This window comes from Chiloscyllium plagiosum, unplaced genomic scaffold (assembly GCF_037043375.1).
Source record: "Chiloscyllium plagiosum isolate Xiang-an unplaced genomic scaffold, Cpla_swu_hap1 HiC_scaffold_11, whole genome shotgun sequence".
NCBI lineage: Eukaryota > Metazoa > Chordata > Chondrichthyes > Orectolobiformes > Hemiscylliidae > Chiloscyllium > Chiloscyllium plagiosum.
Window position 1 is genome coordinate 18,649,873 of NW_028270149.1, and position 18,443 is coordinate 18,668,315.

General features: G+C 43.3%; 1 protein-coding gene across 1 annotated transcript; it reads left to right on the forward strand.

Moving 5' to 3' along the window:
* The first annotated feature begins 13,709 nt into the window (after positions 1-13,709).
* LOC122557410 (ADP/ATP translocase 3) lies at positions 13,710-17,499 on the forward strand. The gene is made up of 4 exons (XM_043705096.2): positions 13,710-13,968; positions 15,584-16,067; positions 16,151-16,291; positions 17,088-17,499. Exons 1-4 carry the CDS (start codon positions 13,855-13,857, stop codon positions 17,243-17,245), a joined length of 897 nt encoding a protein of 298 aa, XP_043561031.1. The 5' UTR covers positions 13,710-13,854; the 3' UTR covers positions 17,246-17,499.
* Positions 17,500-18,443: the final 944 nt, after the last annotated feature.

The window sequence follows — 18,443 nt, forward strand, 5'->3', positions numbered from 1 at the left end:
CTCCAATGTATTCACACCCTTCCTATGGTGTGGCATCCAGAACTATACACTGTGCTCCAACTGAGCGCTAATCAGTGTCTTGTATAAATTCATCATAATCTTCATACCTTATTTTTAAAACCTAGAATACTGTATGTTTTATTAAACCCTGTCCTGCCTGCCAACTTCATGATCTGCACACAGATATACCTAGGTCTTTCTCCTCCCACACTTTAAAATATTGTCCCTTATTTTACACTGCCTGTCCAAGTTCTTTGTAACACAGTGCATCACCTCACATTGCATTCAACTTCATCCATCACCTATCTGCCCACTTCATCAATGTGCTTTTGAAGTTCCTCACTGCCTTCCCCTTCAGTTACAATTCTCCAAAGTTTTGAGTCATTATTCTCCTGCACTCAAACCTGGGAAAGATTTGAAAGGTAATTTTCAGTGCCTTGTGCAATTTCCTCTCCCCATTCTTACAATATCTTTGGTTGCATGCCATCCAGTCACAGTGCCTTATCATTTTAAATATCAAAAGTTTATCCAGTACCTTCTCGCTATTAATTTTAAGCTCTTCTAATGACTGAGTTTCTTCCTCTGTCACCGTGGTTTTGACTGCATCTGTCTCATAGGTAAAGTCAGGTGCAAAATATTCAGTTAGACCAAGTTAAAATCCCCTGTTTGGTCCTTAATTGGCCCTTCACTTCCTTTTACCACCATTTTACTATTCACATATTTTTAGAAGACTTTGTGATTTCCTTTTTTTAGCTGCCAGTCTTTATTCATCCTAGTTCTCACATTTGCTTTTACACCTCCCATTTGACGCTTCACTATTCATCTTGGTTTTCATCTATATTTATGATCAAACCTCTCCAGTGAGCACATTTTTTCTATCTCCCTTGTAATACAGGGAGCTGTGGATTTATTTGTCCTATATTTCCCTTTTGTTTGCAGGAATATACCTTCACTGTGCCCAAACTATCTCCTCTTTGAGGGTAGCCCATTGTTCAGCAACTGTGCTTTTCCCCCCCGACCTCTGGTACGAGTCTATTCAGCCCAGCTCTGTTCTTGCCCCATTAAGTCAGCCCTCTACCAGTTTATTACTCTTACTATGAATTCATCAATGATATTTTCTACCATCATCCTAAACATTACAAATTAATGATTTCTGCCCCTTAAATGTCCCCAATGCCACTTGGTCTACCCAATTCCCAAGAAATAAGCTTCGCAGTGTCTCTTGTTGGACTGAATGTATATTGTTGTTGGAAATTGCACCTCACTAACCCTTACTCTACTATTATCTGTGTGTGGTGACTGTGTGTGTGTGTTTATTTATATATATAATATATGAACATATATGCAATATATATATAAATAACTCAAGACCCTAATATTAACAATTCCATGATGTTTATAACTGTCTGTAATTTCTTTGCAGATTTGTTCCTTTATATACCTCCCAGTAGCTGATGTTCTGTATATTTTACTGAGCAATATAATTACACATCTCTTATTCCTTAGCTCTAGACAAACCAATTCTATCCTTGAACCCTCTGAAACTTTCTCCAACATTGTGGTGGTCTCCTTCAGCAAAAATGCCACTCCTTCTCTCCTTACTTTCCCAACTTTTCTGAACACTTTGTAACCAAAGATAATTTAACACTCAGGTATGTAAGCCAGGTTTCCATTATTGCCATAACATCATAATCCCATAAGACAATCTGTGACTGTAACTCTTCAATCCGATTAACTATAATACTGTGTATTCACATACATGCAGTGTACATCTAATGAAAACTATCCTGTACATATTACTTTTGGCAGTCAGGAAGCCTAATTTTATGCTCATTCTTGTTGGCAGTGGAGTTTATAGAATACCCACAGTGTGGAAACAGGCTATTTGTCCCAACAGGTCCACACTAACCCTCCGAGGGGCATCCCACCAAGATCCACCCCCTTACCCTATTCCTGTATCCTTACATTTCACCTAACCTACACACCCCTGAACACTATTGGCAATTTAGCTTGGCCAATCCACCTAACCTGCACATCTTTGGAGTGTGGGAGGAAACCAGAGAACCCAGGAGAAATGCAAGCAGACACTGGGAGAACGTGCAAACTCCACACAGACACTCACTCAAGGCTGGAATCAAACCCAGGTCTAAGTACTTGAGCCACTGTGCTGCCTATCTTCTGGAGTGTGTTAGTATGTTCTGGAAGTAATGTATCAGCTGCAGAAGACTCCATCCTTAAGTAGTTACTATCATTGAACCCCCCCCCCCCTCCAAATTGTAATGTCAAAATAGATTCCTTTTTTTTTTAAAAGGTCTTTTGTCAGGCTTTCGCTGTGACAACCAGTTTCAGGGCTGAGCACGTTGTACAGGTTACACATGCTCTATGACGATTACATTACAGTGATGCAGCATTATCTCCTTGGTAATGCACAGCATTATCTCCTTGGTAATGTCTCTTTGGTAGTACACAAACATCATTCTTCTTGTATGACCAAACTATTTGTTCAGTCTTGCTCTTTTTTTGTGGTCCCCAGTTTGCCTGGCTTGGCTATGTTTTAATTTTTCATGTGATCATGTTTATACCTTGCTGTCTGATGGATTTTGTTCTATCTGTTTCTATATTAACTTTCCCTGTTTTAATTATTCCTTTATTTTGGTCTTCTTCTTTATTTTGTTCAACTGTCATCAGTTTTACTTCTACTGGCTTGATGGGAGAGGTAGAACGACTGAAAGCTCTTTGTGTTCTGCATTAAAAGTTTTCAAACCTCGGATTCCAAGTTTTCTGACACCACTTCATTCAGAGAGTTTGAGTTGCTGTGGCAACATGCTGTTGTACAAGCAGGGTTTGGACTGAGAGCTATGAATAGTCGTGGGAGAGGCTCCAATTTCTTTCCATCACACAACCAACCAGGAATCTCTTCCACTCTTTCAGCCTGATATCTACCTGTGCAGCTTGTGACTTAACCTGTTTGGCTGCGCTTTGAATGTACCTCCCTGACTATCAAGTTCCGGGATGGGAATCAAACCAACGCCTTCAGGTTCAGAGACTGGGATAGTATCGATTGCACCCCAAGAGCTCACATGTAGGAAGGGTGAATCCATCAGAATGAATTTAATCCTGCTGTCTTTCCTTGGGGAGGCGGGAGGCGGGGGGGGGGGGGGGGGGGTGCGGGATTCCAGGGAAGATGTAGATACTGTTGCTTTGTTTCTCAGAGGAATGAGTGAGACTACAATTTAACATTTGTGAACTGACTACAACATAAAAATAGCTCTCAGATGTAACATTCACATGGATCTCCCTGCCTGAAGGCTGCCCTAGAGTCATGTAGCCTGGAAACAATCCAACTCATCCACGCCGACCAGCCATTCCAATCTGACCTAATCCCATTTGCCAGCATTTTGCCCTGATCCCCCTAAACTCTTCTTATTCATATACCCATCCAGAAGCCTTTTAACTGTAGCAATTTTACCCGCCTCCACCACTTCCTCTGGCAGCTCACTCCACACACGCACCACTCTCTGAGTTGCCCGTCAGGTCCTTTTTAAATCTTGCCTCTCTCACCTTAAACCTATGCCCTCTAGTTTTGGACTCCCCTACCCTGGGAAAAATACTTTGGCTATTCACCCTATCCATGACCCTCACAATTTAATAAACCTATATAAGGTCACCCTTTTGCCTCTAACACTCTCGGGAAAATTAGTCCCAGCCTCTCCCTATAACTCAAGCTCCCTAGTCCCAGCATTATCCTTGCAAATCTTTTCTGCACCTCAGGATTAACAACATCTTTCCTATAGAAGGGAGATTAGAATTGAATGCAGTAGACTGAAAGAGGCCTAACCAATGTCTGGTACAGCTGCAACATGGCGTCCCAACACCTATTCTGATCAATAAAGGCAAGCGTGACAAGGCCTTCTTCATCATCCTCTTCTACCTTTGATTCCAGTTTCAAGGAACTATGCACCTGCATCCCTAGGTCTCTTTGTTTGGCAAAACACTCCAGGAACTTACCATTAACTGTCTAGTCCTTGATGATTTTTCACTGAAGCCTGGCAATGTGCTATGATTTTGTTCCCCACAGACATGGCAACAAAGGAGGGGCTAAGCCTACTTCAGCCAGGACTGTGAACACATCTCTATGATCGTAATCTAATGCTAATCAGATTAGCATTAATCTGGTCCACACCTTAACCGTCTAATCAACTGGCTATCCTCAACGGTCATCGATCTACTACAAATTTATGAATAATACTTGTATAAAACTAGAGGACAGTGGAACATCATGTTAACAAATATGAGGTGAATTCAATGGAAATTACATTTGGACAGTGGAAGACTGCTATTTCATAATGCTGTTACAAAGATGGTTATCAATCCATTGACATCATTATGATTTTGGGCCTGTGCAATTATTTCTGCAAGAAAGAAAACTGATTTATTGTTCAGAGGAAACCACTACATAAGGACTAGGAGTAGGGAATTCAGCCCCTCGATTCTGTTCCACAATTTAATATGATCATGGCCGATCCCATATCGACCCCAACTCTCCATAACCCTTCAATCAGTAAGTAATTAACACAGCTGTCTATCTCTCCCCCAAACTTACTCAATGCCCCAGCATCCACCATGCTCTGGGGGGAGTGAATTACACAGATTCATGATACTTTGAGAGAAACAATTTCTCCTCATCTCTATTTTAAATCTGCTACTCCTTAACATAAAATTATAACTTCTTAATTTAGATTGCCCCACAAGAGATAACCTTCTCCCTACATTCATGAGCTACTACAACAGAGTGCATATTAAAAACATACACATTTTTCTTATTTTCATGGTTTTTTTGAAACTTTTCCGCTAGTTTTCCTTCGAATTATTTTGACAGATCACCAAATTGGTTTTACTTGAACTTAAAGAGGATGTTTCTCTTCCTTGGGTAAGTGTAGTGGTATTTCCTTAATTAACTGATAGTGGTTTCACCAATCCCAAGTTGCTTCTAACACGTTGGTGCTAATAGGATCACTATGAGCCTATCAGCAGGAGATATGGGGGAGACTTTTGGGGGATGGGGGTGGATGGGGCAGCAGTTTCTTACCATTTCTCTCCATTTTATTTGTGATTGGTCACCCTAGTGAGTGAACAATCCATGGCAATCTGGGGTCAATACATCAGCTGCCGACCTGTACATTGCCACCTAGGATATTGCATATATTCAAAATATGTAATCACTTGAAGTTTAATATTCCTAAAAGCTTTGTTTTAAACAGTTGAAATTACAGAGACTTTTGAAATATCATTTACAAATTTATTGATGCCATTACTTACTGATGTTGAAGTGCTGACTTACGTTTTTCAGTGTTGAATGTTTAGTTTAATACATTAGAGAGAAATGAGATTACCTACAGTGTAGAAACAAGTCCACACTGACCCTCGGAAGAGCAGTCCACCTTGACCCATTCCCCTACATTCACCCCTGACTAATGCACTAATTCCTGAAGAAGGGCTTATGCCCGAAACGTCGATTCTCCTGTTCCTTGGATGCTGCCTGACCTGCTGCGCTTTTCCAGCAACACATTTTCAGCTAATGCACTAATTGCACTACGGGCAATTTAGCATGGCCAATTCATCTAACCTGAACATCTTTGGACTGTGGGAGGAAACTGGAGCACCCAGAGAACCCACATAGACACAGGGAGAATGTGCAAACTCCACACAGACAGTTGCCGGAGACGGGAATTGAACCTGGGTTCCTGGCGCTGTGAGGCAGCAGTGCTAACCACTGAGCCACTGTGCCACCCCTAATGACCTTAAGGTTTCAAGCCTCTGGTGAGAGGAAACATTGAGAAGGAGAGTCCTTCATGGTAACCTCAGCTGGTGTGGCAATTGAACTCATGCTGTTGGCATCACTCTGCATCGACAAACCAGCTTTCCAGCCAACTGAGCTAACCAACCCCCATATGTGCAAAAATATAAGTATATTAATGCGTAATATATAAATATGCAAATTATAGTAATTTCTAAATCAACTGCAAAGTTTATTTTTTTAACCAACTTTCAGCTAAGATACAGAATTAATTCTTCCGAATCAACTTCATTCTGGATGGACTGATGATTTTGACCTCAATACAGCATGTTTATGTAGTCATATGTGTCAGCTATTTCGCAATCTAAAGGACCTACAAATTGGGAACTTTACTGTCAACCTGAAACGTCATTATTTACCATGTCTCACTGCTTTCTGCCTTTACATCTTTTTTTAAGGAGTATTTATATTAGATTGCTTTGAATGGTATCAGTTAAGAATAAATAGTGACCACGCTATTGAGGCAACTACCTGTTCTTTTGCAAAGAAGAAAATGCTTACATTGATATTGCACCTTCCATGACTTCTGGACATATCCCAAAGTGCTTCTCAGACAATCGAAGGATAAATCGCTGTTGTAAAGTCAGGAAAATATAATATGCTCAGATATATAGAGTGGGGTTTTAAACCTTCAGGCTCACATATACGATACTACTTTAACATCATGGTACTTTAACAAACATCTCATCTGAAGAATAGCACCCAATGGTCTTGTTCAAGAACTGATGTAAGGACACTCCTGAAGGTCTTTTGTACTACACAGTCATGTCCTCTGGGCCACTAATCTATGTTTAAGACCCACCTGCCCCCAGAACTGTGTTATCTCATGTGATCAAAAATTATGTGTAAGGATATTTCTAACAACTGCGGGATAATCACTTTAACAGCAGTAATGAATGTGAATTTGGAAATAATAATCAAGGAACAATTAACAAGTACTTGAAGTGGTCTGAGTTAATTAAGGAGAGTCAAGATTGATTTATAAAAGATAGGTAATTCCTGACTAATTGAATTGATTTTGAATAGGTGAAGTAAAAGAAAAGGTTAATGAGGGGAAAGTGGTGAATTTTGTCAATGTGGATCTTAAGGAAGCATTTGACATCGTACCACATTACAGACTGTTAACAAAATCAATGCTCATAAAAAAAGCCTTAAAGACAGAGAGCAAGGAGATATGGTAAATAATTACATTGGGGTTGTGAAGATGGTTGACAGTAAAGATCCCAAAAGTTCAGTGCCAGGACCACTTTATAAAAAATATCTATATAAGTGACTAGAATATTAGAATTCAGACAAAAAATTCAAAAGTTGCCAATGAAACTAAACTTGGTGATATGGCTGACAGTGAAGATGTTATTAATTAACTGCAATGAGGTAAAGATTAATGAGCAGATGAGGTAGACAAGTGGCAGATGGAATTTACTACAGAGAAGTGTGAGATATGTTTTGGGAGAACGGGTGGAGAGAGACCATAATAATGGCAAAGTTCTAAAGAGTATGCAGGGAGAGAGGGACTCGGGGGACTTACATGCAAAGATCTTTGAAGATGGCAGGATGTGTTGTGAGAGTAATTAGCAAAGCAAATAGAAATCCATCAATAGAAACATTGTGCAATAGCAGGGAAGTTTTATTGACGTTTATAAGGCATTGGTTAGGCTACAACTAGAGTATTCTGCCCAGAACTGGCCGCAATAGTTTCAGGAATGACAGATTTTAGATGCACCACTAGGTGGAGAAATTAGATTTGGGTTGGGTTTGATTTCTGAGGGTGAAATTTGCAGAGGGGAGTTTTGAAATATTGCGTGCAATTCAGAAGGATGTTGTGAAACTTGAAAGGGTTCAGAAAAGATTTAAAAGGATGTTGCTAGAGTTGGAGGATTTGAGCTATATGGAGAGGCTGAATTGACTGAGGCTATTTTCCCTGGAGCGTTGGAGGCTGAGGGGTGACCTTATAGAGGTTTATAAAATCATGAAAGGTATGGATAGGATAAATAGACAAAGTCTTTTCCTTTGGGTGAGGGAGTCCAGAACTAGAGGGCATAGGTTTAGGGTGATGGGGGAAGGACGTCCGGACTCTCAGCCGCACCGCATGCTGCCCTCGAAGTGGCTGCGGGGGGGACGAGACTGTCACACACCTCCTTCTGGAATGTGCCTACGCAGAAGAAGTCTGGAGAGGAATTAGATTAGATTAGATTAGATTAGATTACTTACAGTGTGGAAACAGGCCCTTCGGCCCAACAAGTCCACACCGACCCGCCGAAGCGTAACCCACCCATACCCTTACATTTACCCCTTTTACCTAACACTACGGGCAATTTAGCATGGCCAATTCACCTGACTTGCACATCTTTGGAGTGTGGGAGGAAACCGGAGCACCCGGAGGAAACCCACGCAGACACGGGGAGAACGTGCAAACTCCACACAGTCAGTCGCCTGAGGCGGGATATGAACCCGGGTCTCTGGCGCTGCGAGGCAGCAGTGCTAACCACTGTGCCACCGTGCTGCCCACAGGAATGCAGTAGTGTTTGTCGAGGTTCGTCCCAAGCAGCGCCGTGATGCGGGACTCCGTGCTCTATGGTCTGTTCCCTGGGACGCACACCAAGATGAACATCAACTGTGCCCGAAGGATCATCAACTCGGTGGAGGACGCTCTCTGGGCGGTCTGAAACCTGTTGATCTTCCAGTTGAAGGAGTTGACCCCGAATAAGTGTTGCAGACTGGCACATTCCAAGGTCCAGGACTACGTGTTGAGGGATGCGCTGAAGCTTGGGGCAGCTGCCACCAAGGCATGGTGGGTAAAGACCACTGTGTAACATCTGCCTGCCTAAGAAGAACAGGGGGCCCATGCAGTCATTTGGACTCTGCTGACGCCTCAGCTAAATATGTAATCGCACAGACCTGTATATATGAATGATTACTCTGTCTCTGTATACCAAGAAATAGAATGTTTACGGATGTATGGCATGACCAATTGTACAGATCATCAAAATATTTTATGAATAAAGTATATTTTTGAAATAAAAAAAAGATGGGGGAAGGATGTAAAAGGGACAATGTTTTCACACAGAGGGTGAAGCATGTATGGAATGGGCTGCTAGAGGAAGTGGTGGAGGCTGGTACAATTGCAACATTTAAAAGGCATCTGGATGGATGTATGAATAGGAAGGGTTTAGAGGGATATGGGCCACGTGCTGGCAAATGGAACTAGATTAGGTTTGGATATCTGGTCAGCATGGACAAATTGGACTGAAGGGTCTGTTTCCGTGCTGTACATCTCTATGACTCTATGAAATGTTTAGATAGGGATATAAGGAAAAGCTGTTCCCATTTCCAGGTGTGGAGGTACCAGTGTTAGACTGGGGTGGACAAGGTCAGAAGTCACATGACACCGGGTTATAGTGCAAAGGTTTACTTGAAATCACAAGCTTTTGGAGAGCTACTCTTTCGTCAAGTAAAGTTCAATTCACCTGTAGAAGGAGCAGCACTGTTGAACTATAACCTGGTGTCATGTGACTTATGATCATTTGCAGATGGTGCAATGACTGGTGAATATAGATTTAAAATTATGGCCAAGTGTAACAGGCACCCACCGTCTATGAAGGTAGGTGTAATTGCACCAACATCTTTGCCCATATCCTCATCATAATACTGAACTTGCCTTTCTAAATGCGTTCTGGGTTAGAACGATGCTGGAAAAGTACAGCAGTTCAGGCAGCATCCGAGGAGCAGGAAAGTCGTCGTTTCGGGCAAAATCCCATCATCAGGAATAGAGGCAGAGTGCCTGCAGGGTGGAGAGATAAATGAGAGGAGTGTGGGGGTGTGGAAAAGGTAGCATAGAGTACAATAGGTGAATGGAGGTGAGGATGGAGGTGATAGGTCAGAGAGGAGGGTGGGCGAGGGTAGCAAAGAGTATGATGGGTAAATGGGGGTGGGGATGAAGGTGATACATCAGAGAGGAGGGTGGAGTGGATAGGTGGAAAGGAAGATAGGTAGGTAGGACAAGTCATGGGCACAGTGCTGAGCTGGAAGTTTGGAACTGGGATGAGGTGGGGAAAGGGGAATTGAGGAAACTGGTGAAGTCCACATTGATGCCCTGGGGTTGAAGTGTTTTGAGGCGGAAGATGAGACATTCTTCCTCCAGGCATCGGGTGGTGAGGGAGTGGCGATGAAGGAGGCCCAGGACCTCCATGTCCTCGGCAGAGTGGGAGGGGGAGTTAAAATGTTGGGTCATAGGGCGGTGTGGTTGATTGTGCGGGTGTCCCAGAGATGTTTCCTAAAGTGCTCTGCTAGGAGGCGTCCAGTCTCCCCAATGTAGAGGAGACCGCATCGGGAGCAACGGATACAATAAATGATATTGGTGGATGTGCAGGTAAAACTTTGATGGATGTGGAAGGTTCCTTTGGGGCCTTGGACTGTGGTGAGGGAGGAGGTGTGGGCGCAGGTTTTGCAATTCCTGCAGTGGCAGGGGAAGGTGCCAGGATGGGAGGCTGGGTTGTTGGGGGGGGGCGTGGACCTGACCAGGTAGCCACAGAGGGAATGGTTTTTGCGGTAGGCGGAAATGGGTGGGGAAGGAAATATATCCCTGGTGGTGTGGTCTGTTTGGAGGTGGCGGAAATGTCGGCAGATGATTTGGTTTATGCGAAGGTTGATAGGGTGGAAGGTGAGCACCAGGAGGGTTCTGTCCTTGTTATGGTTGGAGGGGTGTGGTCTGAGGGTGGAGGTGCGGGATGTGGACGAGATGCATTGGAGGGCATCTTTAACCACATGGGAAGGGAAATTGTGGTCTCTAAAAAAGGAGGCCATCTGGTGTGTTCTGTGGTGGAACTGGTCCTCCTGGGAGCAGATACGGCGGAGGCGGAGGAATTGGAAATATGGGATTGCATTTTTTCAGGAGGTAGGGTGGGAAGAGGTGTAATCCAGGTAGCTGTGGGAGTTGGTGGGTTTGTAAAAAATGTCGGTGTCAAGTCGGTCATCATTAATGGAGATGGAGAGGTCCAGGAAAGGGAGGGAGGTGTCAGAGATGGTCCAGGTAAATTTAAGGTCAGGGTGGAATGTGTTGGTGAAGTTGATGAATTGCTCAACCTCCTTGTGTAAATCCTATCTCTCATAATCCCCTCCAGCAATTTACCCACCACTGATGTCAGACTCACCGGTGTGTAGTTCCCTGGCTTTTCCTTGCAACCTTTCTTAAACAATGGCACAACATAAGCCACCATCCAGTCTTCTGGCATTGCTCCCGTGGCTGTCAATGATAAAAATATCTCTGCAAGGCGTCCCAAAATCTCTTCACGAGCTTCCTATGAGTTCCAAAGACTCATAACTCTCCGAGAGCAGAAATTCTTTGTCATCCCAGTCTTAAATTGATGCCTCTAATTCTGAAACTATGCCTTCTGGTCTTAGACCATCCTATGAGGGGAAACATCCTCTCAGTATTTACCCTGTCAAGCTCCTTAAGGATCCTATATTTTTCAATGAAATCACTTCTCATTCTTCTAAATGCCAACAAGTAGAAACCCAATATGTTTAAGCTTTACTCATAAGACAATCCCTCCATACCAGCGATTGTACTAGTAAACTTTCTTTAAACTCCTCCAGTTGGTGATTTCTTTCCTTAAATAAGGGCACCAAAACTGCTCACAATGGTCCAGGTGTGGTTTCATCAGCAACTTGTATAATTATAGTAAGACTATCCTATTCTTATACTCCAACTGTCTTGAAATAAGGACCAACATTGCATCAGTCATCCTAATTACCTGCTGCACCAGTGTACTAGCTTTCTATGTTTTGTGCATAAGTACAAGACCCCGTGTGTTGCAGCTTTCTGCAGTTTTTCTACATTTAAACAATACTGTTCTTTTGTTCTCCCTTCCAGAAGGAAGAACTTCACATTTTCCCATACCATATTCCATTTGCCAACAGTTTGTGCACTTACTTAACCTATCACTATCTCTCTGTAAACTACTCTTTGTATCCCTCTCTGAACTTGCCTTTCCATCTATTTTTGTGTTGTCCACAAATTTGGCTCCAGCACATTTTCTTCCTTCCTCCAAGTCATTAATATATATTGTACACAGTTGTTGCGCCAGCACTGATCCCCATTGGTCACAGGTCACCAACATGATAAAGAATCTCTTAAAGAACTCACTGTTTCCTGCCCATTAGCCATTTCTCTACCATGCCAATATGCTATCTTCAATATCTTGGGCTTTTATCTTCTGACAAGCTTTTGTGTGCTACCTTGTTGAATGCGTTCTGGAAGTCCAAATACAACACACCTACTGGTTCCCTTTGATCCAATCTGTTTGGGACTTACTGGCAAAACTCTCATAAATTATTCAGACACAATTTCCCTTTCCTGAAACAGAGAATGGTGAACTCGGCCTGAACAATCACAAAGGCCAACCTCCCATCTATAGAATCCATCTACCAGGCCCGCTGTCAAGGAAAGGCCGCCAGCACTCTCAAAGATCCATCCCACCCTGGCAATGCTCTTCTACAACCTCTACCATCGGGGAGAAGGTACAGAATCCTGAACGCACCAGCCGGTTTTGTAACAGTTTCTATCCTACTGTTGTTGGATTACTGAATGGACTCACAAATGCTTAATATTCGCCTGTACTTGAGTTTTTGTTTTCGCCACTGTTTACCTATCTATGCTACTTAACTCTGTGATCTGCCTGTATTGCTCGCAAGACAAAGCATTTCACTGTGCCTCGGTACACGTGACAATAAATTCAATTCAATTCAATCCAATGCTGACTCTGCCAGAGGAAAAAGGTTTGAACATTTCTTGATGTAGCAGACCCAGTGTAATCTTGTCAATCCTGAAACTTAATAGACTTGTACTGGAGCTAAAGTTGGGGCTAAAAAAGTTAGAGAGCATAAGTTTTATTCAAAAGCTCGAAAACAAAGACAGTGAATTGACTCTGATTTCCATATGGCAGTTTACATTCCTTTAATAGTTTACTTTTGTACAATCACCAAGTTTACATGAAACACATTGGAAGTAAACTAAGAAAAACAGCGGTCCAGTTCAATGCAGGACAAATAAAATGATTTAAGGAAAAAGCAACTCAATGATAATATTAAAAATCACACAACACCAGATTATAGTCCAACAGGTTTATTTGGAAGCAATAGCTTTCGGAGCGACGCTCCTACAACCACCTGATGAAGGAGCAGCGCTTCAAAAGCTAGTGCTTCCAAATAAACCTGTTGGACTATAACCTGGGTGTTGTGTGATTTTTAACTTTGTACATCCCAGTCCAACACCGGCACCTCCTAATCACAACTGATAAACAATAATACTGTGACCGTTCAGGATTTTGTGAGGTGATTCTCTCTCCCTTTCAATGTTTCATTGAGGTGTAACAGTGTAACAACAGACTCCTCTCCGGGTGGTTACTGAGAAGCCCATGGTTACACTTAGGGGACATTGTCACCTTTCGGGGCTCGCCAGTCAATCAGATACCAAGCTGCTTGGCCAATCAAATAACAGAAGGCTCAACAGTCTATCCAATCAGTTAGCGGGATCCCCACTTGAAGCCAATCCGTCAAAGAGCAATCAGACGGCGGGGAACACCAGCCCCGTCCAATTAGAGGGTGGGGATTTCGCACGGAGGTGGTGAAGGGCGGACTATCCAATCGGAAAGCGGGTGGCGCCAGGATTGTCCAATTGGAAAACGGGTAGTGCCCACGCTGGCCAATCAGAGAGCAGGCAGGACCAGGGTTACCCAATCAGAAAGCGGGTGGCGTCCGCACTAGCCAATCAGCGGCGTCACACCGCTCCCCGGGAGGAGACGCGCCGGCGCTACGCCGCTTAAAAGCTTCACTTCCGCCGCAAATTCGGCCATTTCATCGGCGCCGGCAGAAGCTTTAGAAAGTGAGTTTTGCTCTGCTGCAAAGTCTTTTGCAAGTCGGTGGGGGCAGGGACAGGATCAAATTTACAGGGGGGAGAAAAAGCAAGCACTTAAATTCACAACAAAGAAGAACAGGAAATGGCAACTGATAAGCTTGTAAGTTTCGCTAAGGATTTCCTCGCTGGCGGCGTGGCTGCTGCAATTTCCAAGACAGCGGTGGCTCCTATCGAGAGAGTGAAGCTCCTGCTGCAGGTACTGTAATCCATTCAGTCTCCGGGGCTCCTCACTGCCTGCATTAGCGCAGATTCAGCGTAGTCTCTGATATTTTGCTTTTTGCTACAATGTTTTACTGTAGTTACAGTTCGCTCCCAGCGACTGAAAAGGGAGCCGGTTGCGCCTCGGCCCTGTATTCCCATTTTACTCCTTCTGACCCCGAGTCCTGAGCAAATGCAAAATGGAGCTGTTCTTCCTTTTCCTTTATCCTCTGTTCCTAACCCTATCGCATCCCCTGCAGCCAAATAAATGTCAACCTGCACCCACTCCCACAGTGTGGACGAGGGGCATTAATGTTCATAAGGTGGGCATCTAGTTCTGGGGTCAATAGAATCGAAACGTCGGCTCTTCCAAATGTTTTATTGCCTTTTTTGTTTGGGAAGGCTTTTGGGGGGGGGGGTGGGGAGAGGAATTGTGAAGGCTGAGGATGTGACTTGAGGCAATCAAGGTCGTGACAAGGAGAAGGAGGAATGCGGCCTGTTGGCTGAGGATTTGCTGATGGAGCGGATGCAGTTGAAGGCCCTATTGCATCCCGAACCCGGGGAGTACAATCCGGAGCGGAGTTGCCCCATCGTTTATCTGGGGCAAATTTTTTTTTGGGGGGGGTGGGGGAAGAGTTCATTCTTTACTGTTCGGTAGTGGCGTTCGTTTAACGCTGCAGGAAGTGTTCTTGGGGCTTAGGAGATTTTTATTTCTGAAATCTTTGCGCCGAGATGTTCCGCCCCGACTCCACACGCGAGTGGATGCCGCCATCATGCGTTTAAAAAACCCCCTCCCATTTTATACGGGCGTTTGCGGAGTCCTCCGGTTCCTTTTGTAAAAGTGCCGCTTTTTTGGAAGCGTTTATCCTTGGCGGAATATTCATTCGAAGGGCCGACTTTGTTCCACCTCCTTTTGAGGACCAGAGACTGTTTTTTCTCCGTCCCAAATGTCTAATCAAAGCCGCCCTGCAGGATGGGTAATGCCGCTCTACCTTGGAAGGTCATTCGCAAGAGCGATTTGCCCGCAGCTTCGGACTCTGTTTTGGTAGGAATTCTACAAACTAATCTTGAACTGGGCAAGCAGATGCCAGGGTACTCACTTAGCCCCTTCTCCCTTCATTGGGTCACCACCTTCTAACTACCTTCTTTGATTTCGCCTTTTGTACGTAAACAGGGACTACAGTCGGTCGAAAAGACCGTTCACCTTCTCAAGGTTGACTTGAGGAAGGACAAAAGTATAGTATTTGGCCTTCCAAATCTCCTAGAAGTAGGCCCATGATGTAGCGCTTGAGATTTTAATAAGCCCGCCGTCCAATAACCTTCTGCTGGATCGGTCAAAGTCGTCCATCCAGTAAACCCAGCCTTCCTGTTGTGGTGTAACTATACTCTAATGTTTGCCCTCTTGAATAAGATGCCAGTACAACTCTTATTCTCTTTCCAATGAGAAGTTATACTGGACTTGAAATATTAATCCCATCTCTTCAGCAAATGCTACCAGATCTAAATTTCCCCAGCTTTCTAAATTTGACATTTTAAGCTGCATTTTAAGCGTGGCTGTCTTTCCAATTTTGAAATTGGATTTGACATGACTTAATTTATTTTCTCAATTGCAGGTGCAACATGCAAGCAAACAGATTGCTGTCGAACAGCAATACAAGGGGATCATCGACTGTGTTGTACGCATTCCGAGAGAGCAAGGTTTCATGTCCTTTTGGCGTGGTAATTTGGCCAATGTGATCAGATACTTCCCCACCCAGGCACTGAACTTTGCTTTCAAAGATGTGTACAAGCAGATGTTCCTTGGTGGAATTGACAAGAAACAATTCTGGCGTTACTTTGCTGGTAATCTGGCTTCTGGTGGTGCTGCTGGTGCTACATCGCTCTGCTTTGTCTACCCCCTTGACTTTGCCCGAACACGTCTGGCTGCTGATGTTGGAAAATCTGCCACAGAGCGGGAGTTCACAGGGTTGGGTAACTGTCTTACCAAGATCTTCAAGTCAGATGGCTTCAGGGGGCTGTACCAAGGCTTCAATGTGTCTGTACAAGGCATCATCATTTACAGAGCTGCGTACTTTGGCATCTATGATACTGCTAAAGGTATGTATTGAAACACTTGCCTGTTTGACTTGACCTGCATCTCTAGTGCTTCAGATGTGATTGAACTATCTTTTTGCCCCTAGGAATGCTCCCTGACCCTAAGAACACTCACATTGTGGTCAGTTGGATGATAGCTCAGACAGTGACTGCTGTTGCTGGTGTGACTTCCTATCCATTTGACACAGTTCGTCGTCGTATGATGATGCAGTCTGGTCGGAAAGGAGGTAGGTTGACGCTTGATGTGCTTTTGATTTATTAGTGTCTCTGGTAATGCTCAACTGTTTGTCTTCCAAATTGCCCTTGAAGGAGCTGTGGAGCTGCTTTATTGAGCCATTGCAATCTGTGCTATATCGGAATGCACTGGTGTTTAGGGAATCTCAGGATATTCAACCCCATGAAAGAATGGGGCAACATGGTGGCTGTGGTTAGCACTGCTGCCTCATAGCACCAGGGACCCAGGTTCAATTCCTGCCTCTGGCAACTGTCTGTGTGGAGTTTGCACATTCTCCTGCTGCATGGGTTTCCTCTGGGTGCTCTGGTTTCCTTCCACAATCCAAAGATGTGCAGTTTGGGCAATTTAGCATGGCCAATTCACTTAAGTGTTAGGTGGATTAGTCAGGGGTAAATGTAGGGGAATGAGTCTGGGTGAGTTGCACTTTGGAGGATTGGTGTGGACTTGTTGGGCTGAAGGGCTTGTTTCCATAACTGTAGGGATTCTAAGTATGGCCTATTAATAAAATATCTAAGAACTATCAACCAGAAGTCAATGTTGCTTCCTTACAGCTCCAAAATGCTTGTGGTAGGCCTGAAGGGATTCTTTTTTCCAAAAGGCTTTAGTTTGTCATATTGATGCAAAGTAGATTCTGTGGGCTTAGACTGTAAATATTGATTATCCTTGTGCAAGTGGTTTTGAATTTTCTTCCCTTCAGTTATCCCAGTATAACACTTAATTGCTAGGAGTGTTTTATAATTTTGCAGTTGATGTAGGAAGAAATGACCAAAATAATTTTCTACTTTCAGCTGATATCATGTACAAAGGAACAGTTGACTGCTGGAGGAAGATCTTTCGGGATGAGGGTGGCAGAGCTTTCTTCAAGGGTGCCTGGTCCAATGTGCTCAGAGGCATGGGTGGTGCTTTTGTGCTGGTCTTGTATGATGAATTCAAGAAGTTTGTCTAAATGGTCAGATGTCAATGTTATGTGCACCAGTGTTGTACTTGTAACATATCTTGTACATTCATGGACTGTTAAAAGTTACACCTATTTATGGGGACCCATCTGGTATCTTCTGGTTTGGGTTATGAAGTGACCATTAAGTGACCACAATCATTCTCTAAACTTATTGTCATTCCATACTGCTGGGTCTAAATTGCTTCATTCAACTGATCTTTTTAAATTACTGTAACTAAAGAAAAATAAAAGACTGTAAATGATTGCTGTCTTGTCAGTGGAATCTTCTCATTGAAGAATGAAGTCTTCTGTTGCATGTTGAGTAATCCCTTCATGTCACTGAAGTTGTAGAATTCAAAAGGTGAAAGTGTCCACTGTTGCAATTCTGATTCACTTTTTTAGTTTAACAGCTGCCTTCTAACTGATTTTGCTGTTAGCTTGCTGTATTGCAATGTTTAATACAGCAAAGTAGCTGATAAAAACTGTTCACCCACATGTCTTAATCTGGAATTTCAGTGGATTTTCTTCACTTTTTGTACACTACTCTAACGAGCATACAGATTGTGTATTTTAGATTGTCTAAAGCATATACAGAGGATCCTCTATCTGAAGGACATGGGCAGGCAGTATTTCATTTGGTTAATTGGCTAAACTAAGTTATCTGGCATTCAATAATTGGGACCTTGCAATCATGTCAGAGGTTCCTCTAGCTGAGTGAGCATTGGCAATGTTTCACTGAGGTGTCTATTTTGAATACAATACATTTAATCTGAGATTTAGCTGTCAGCCTGTAAATTTTACCCATCTTTACTGAAGGGTGAATTGAACACTGCTGCAACTTGACGCTACAGATTTGCATGCCTGTATCTTGTTTTTGGCAGACGATGTGATGGAGTTGCCAAAAGTCTATTTACAACTGTTTTGGATTAACCGGTGTTAACATGTTGGGATGGTGTGAAATTCTCTACAACTTTAATGTACAAAATTTGTGGCTATTTAATTGCTTAACCTTTCCTGATATTTACTTGAGTTTCCATGTGAGTGATCTGAAATGTACAATTAATGGGTCACATACTTTACTGTCTTCAGTTATTCTACATAAAGCAAAAGGCATCAATATTGTAGTTGAAAAATGTGGTGCTGGAAACCACAGCAGGCCAGGCAGCATCTGAGGAGCACCACATTTTTCAACTCTGGTACTCCAGCA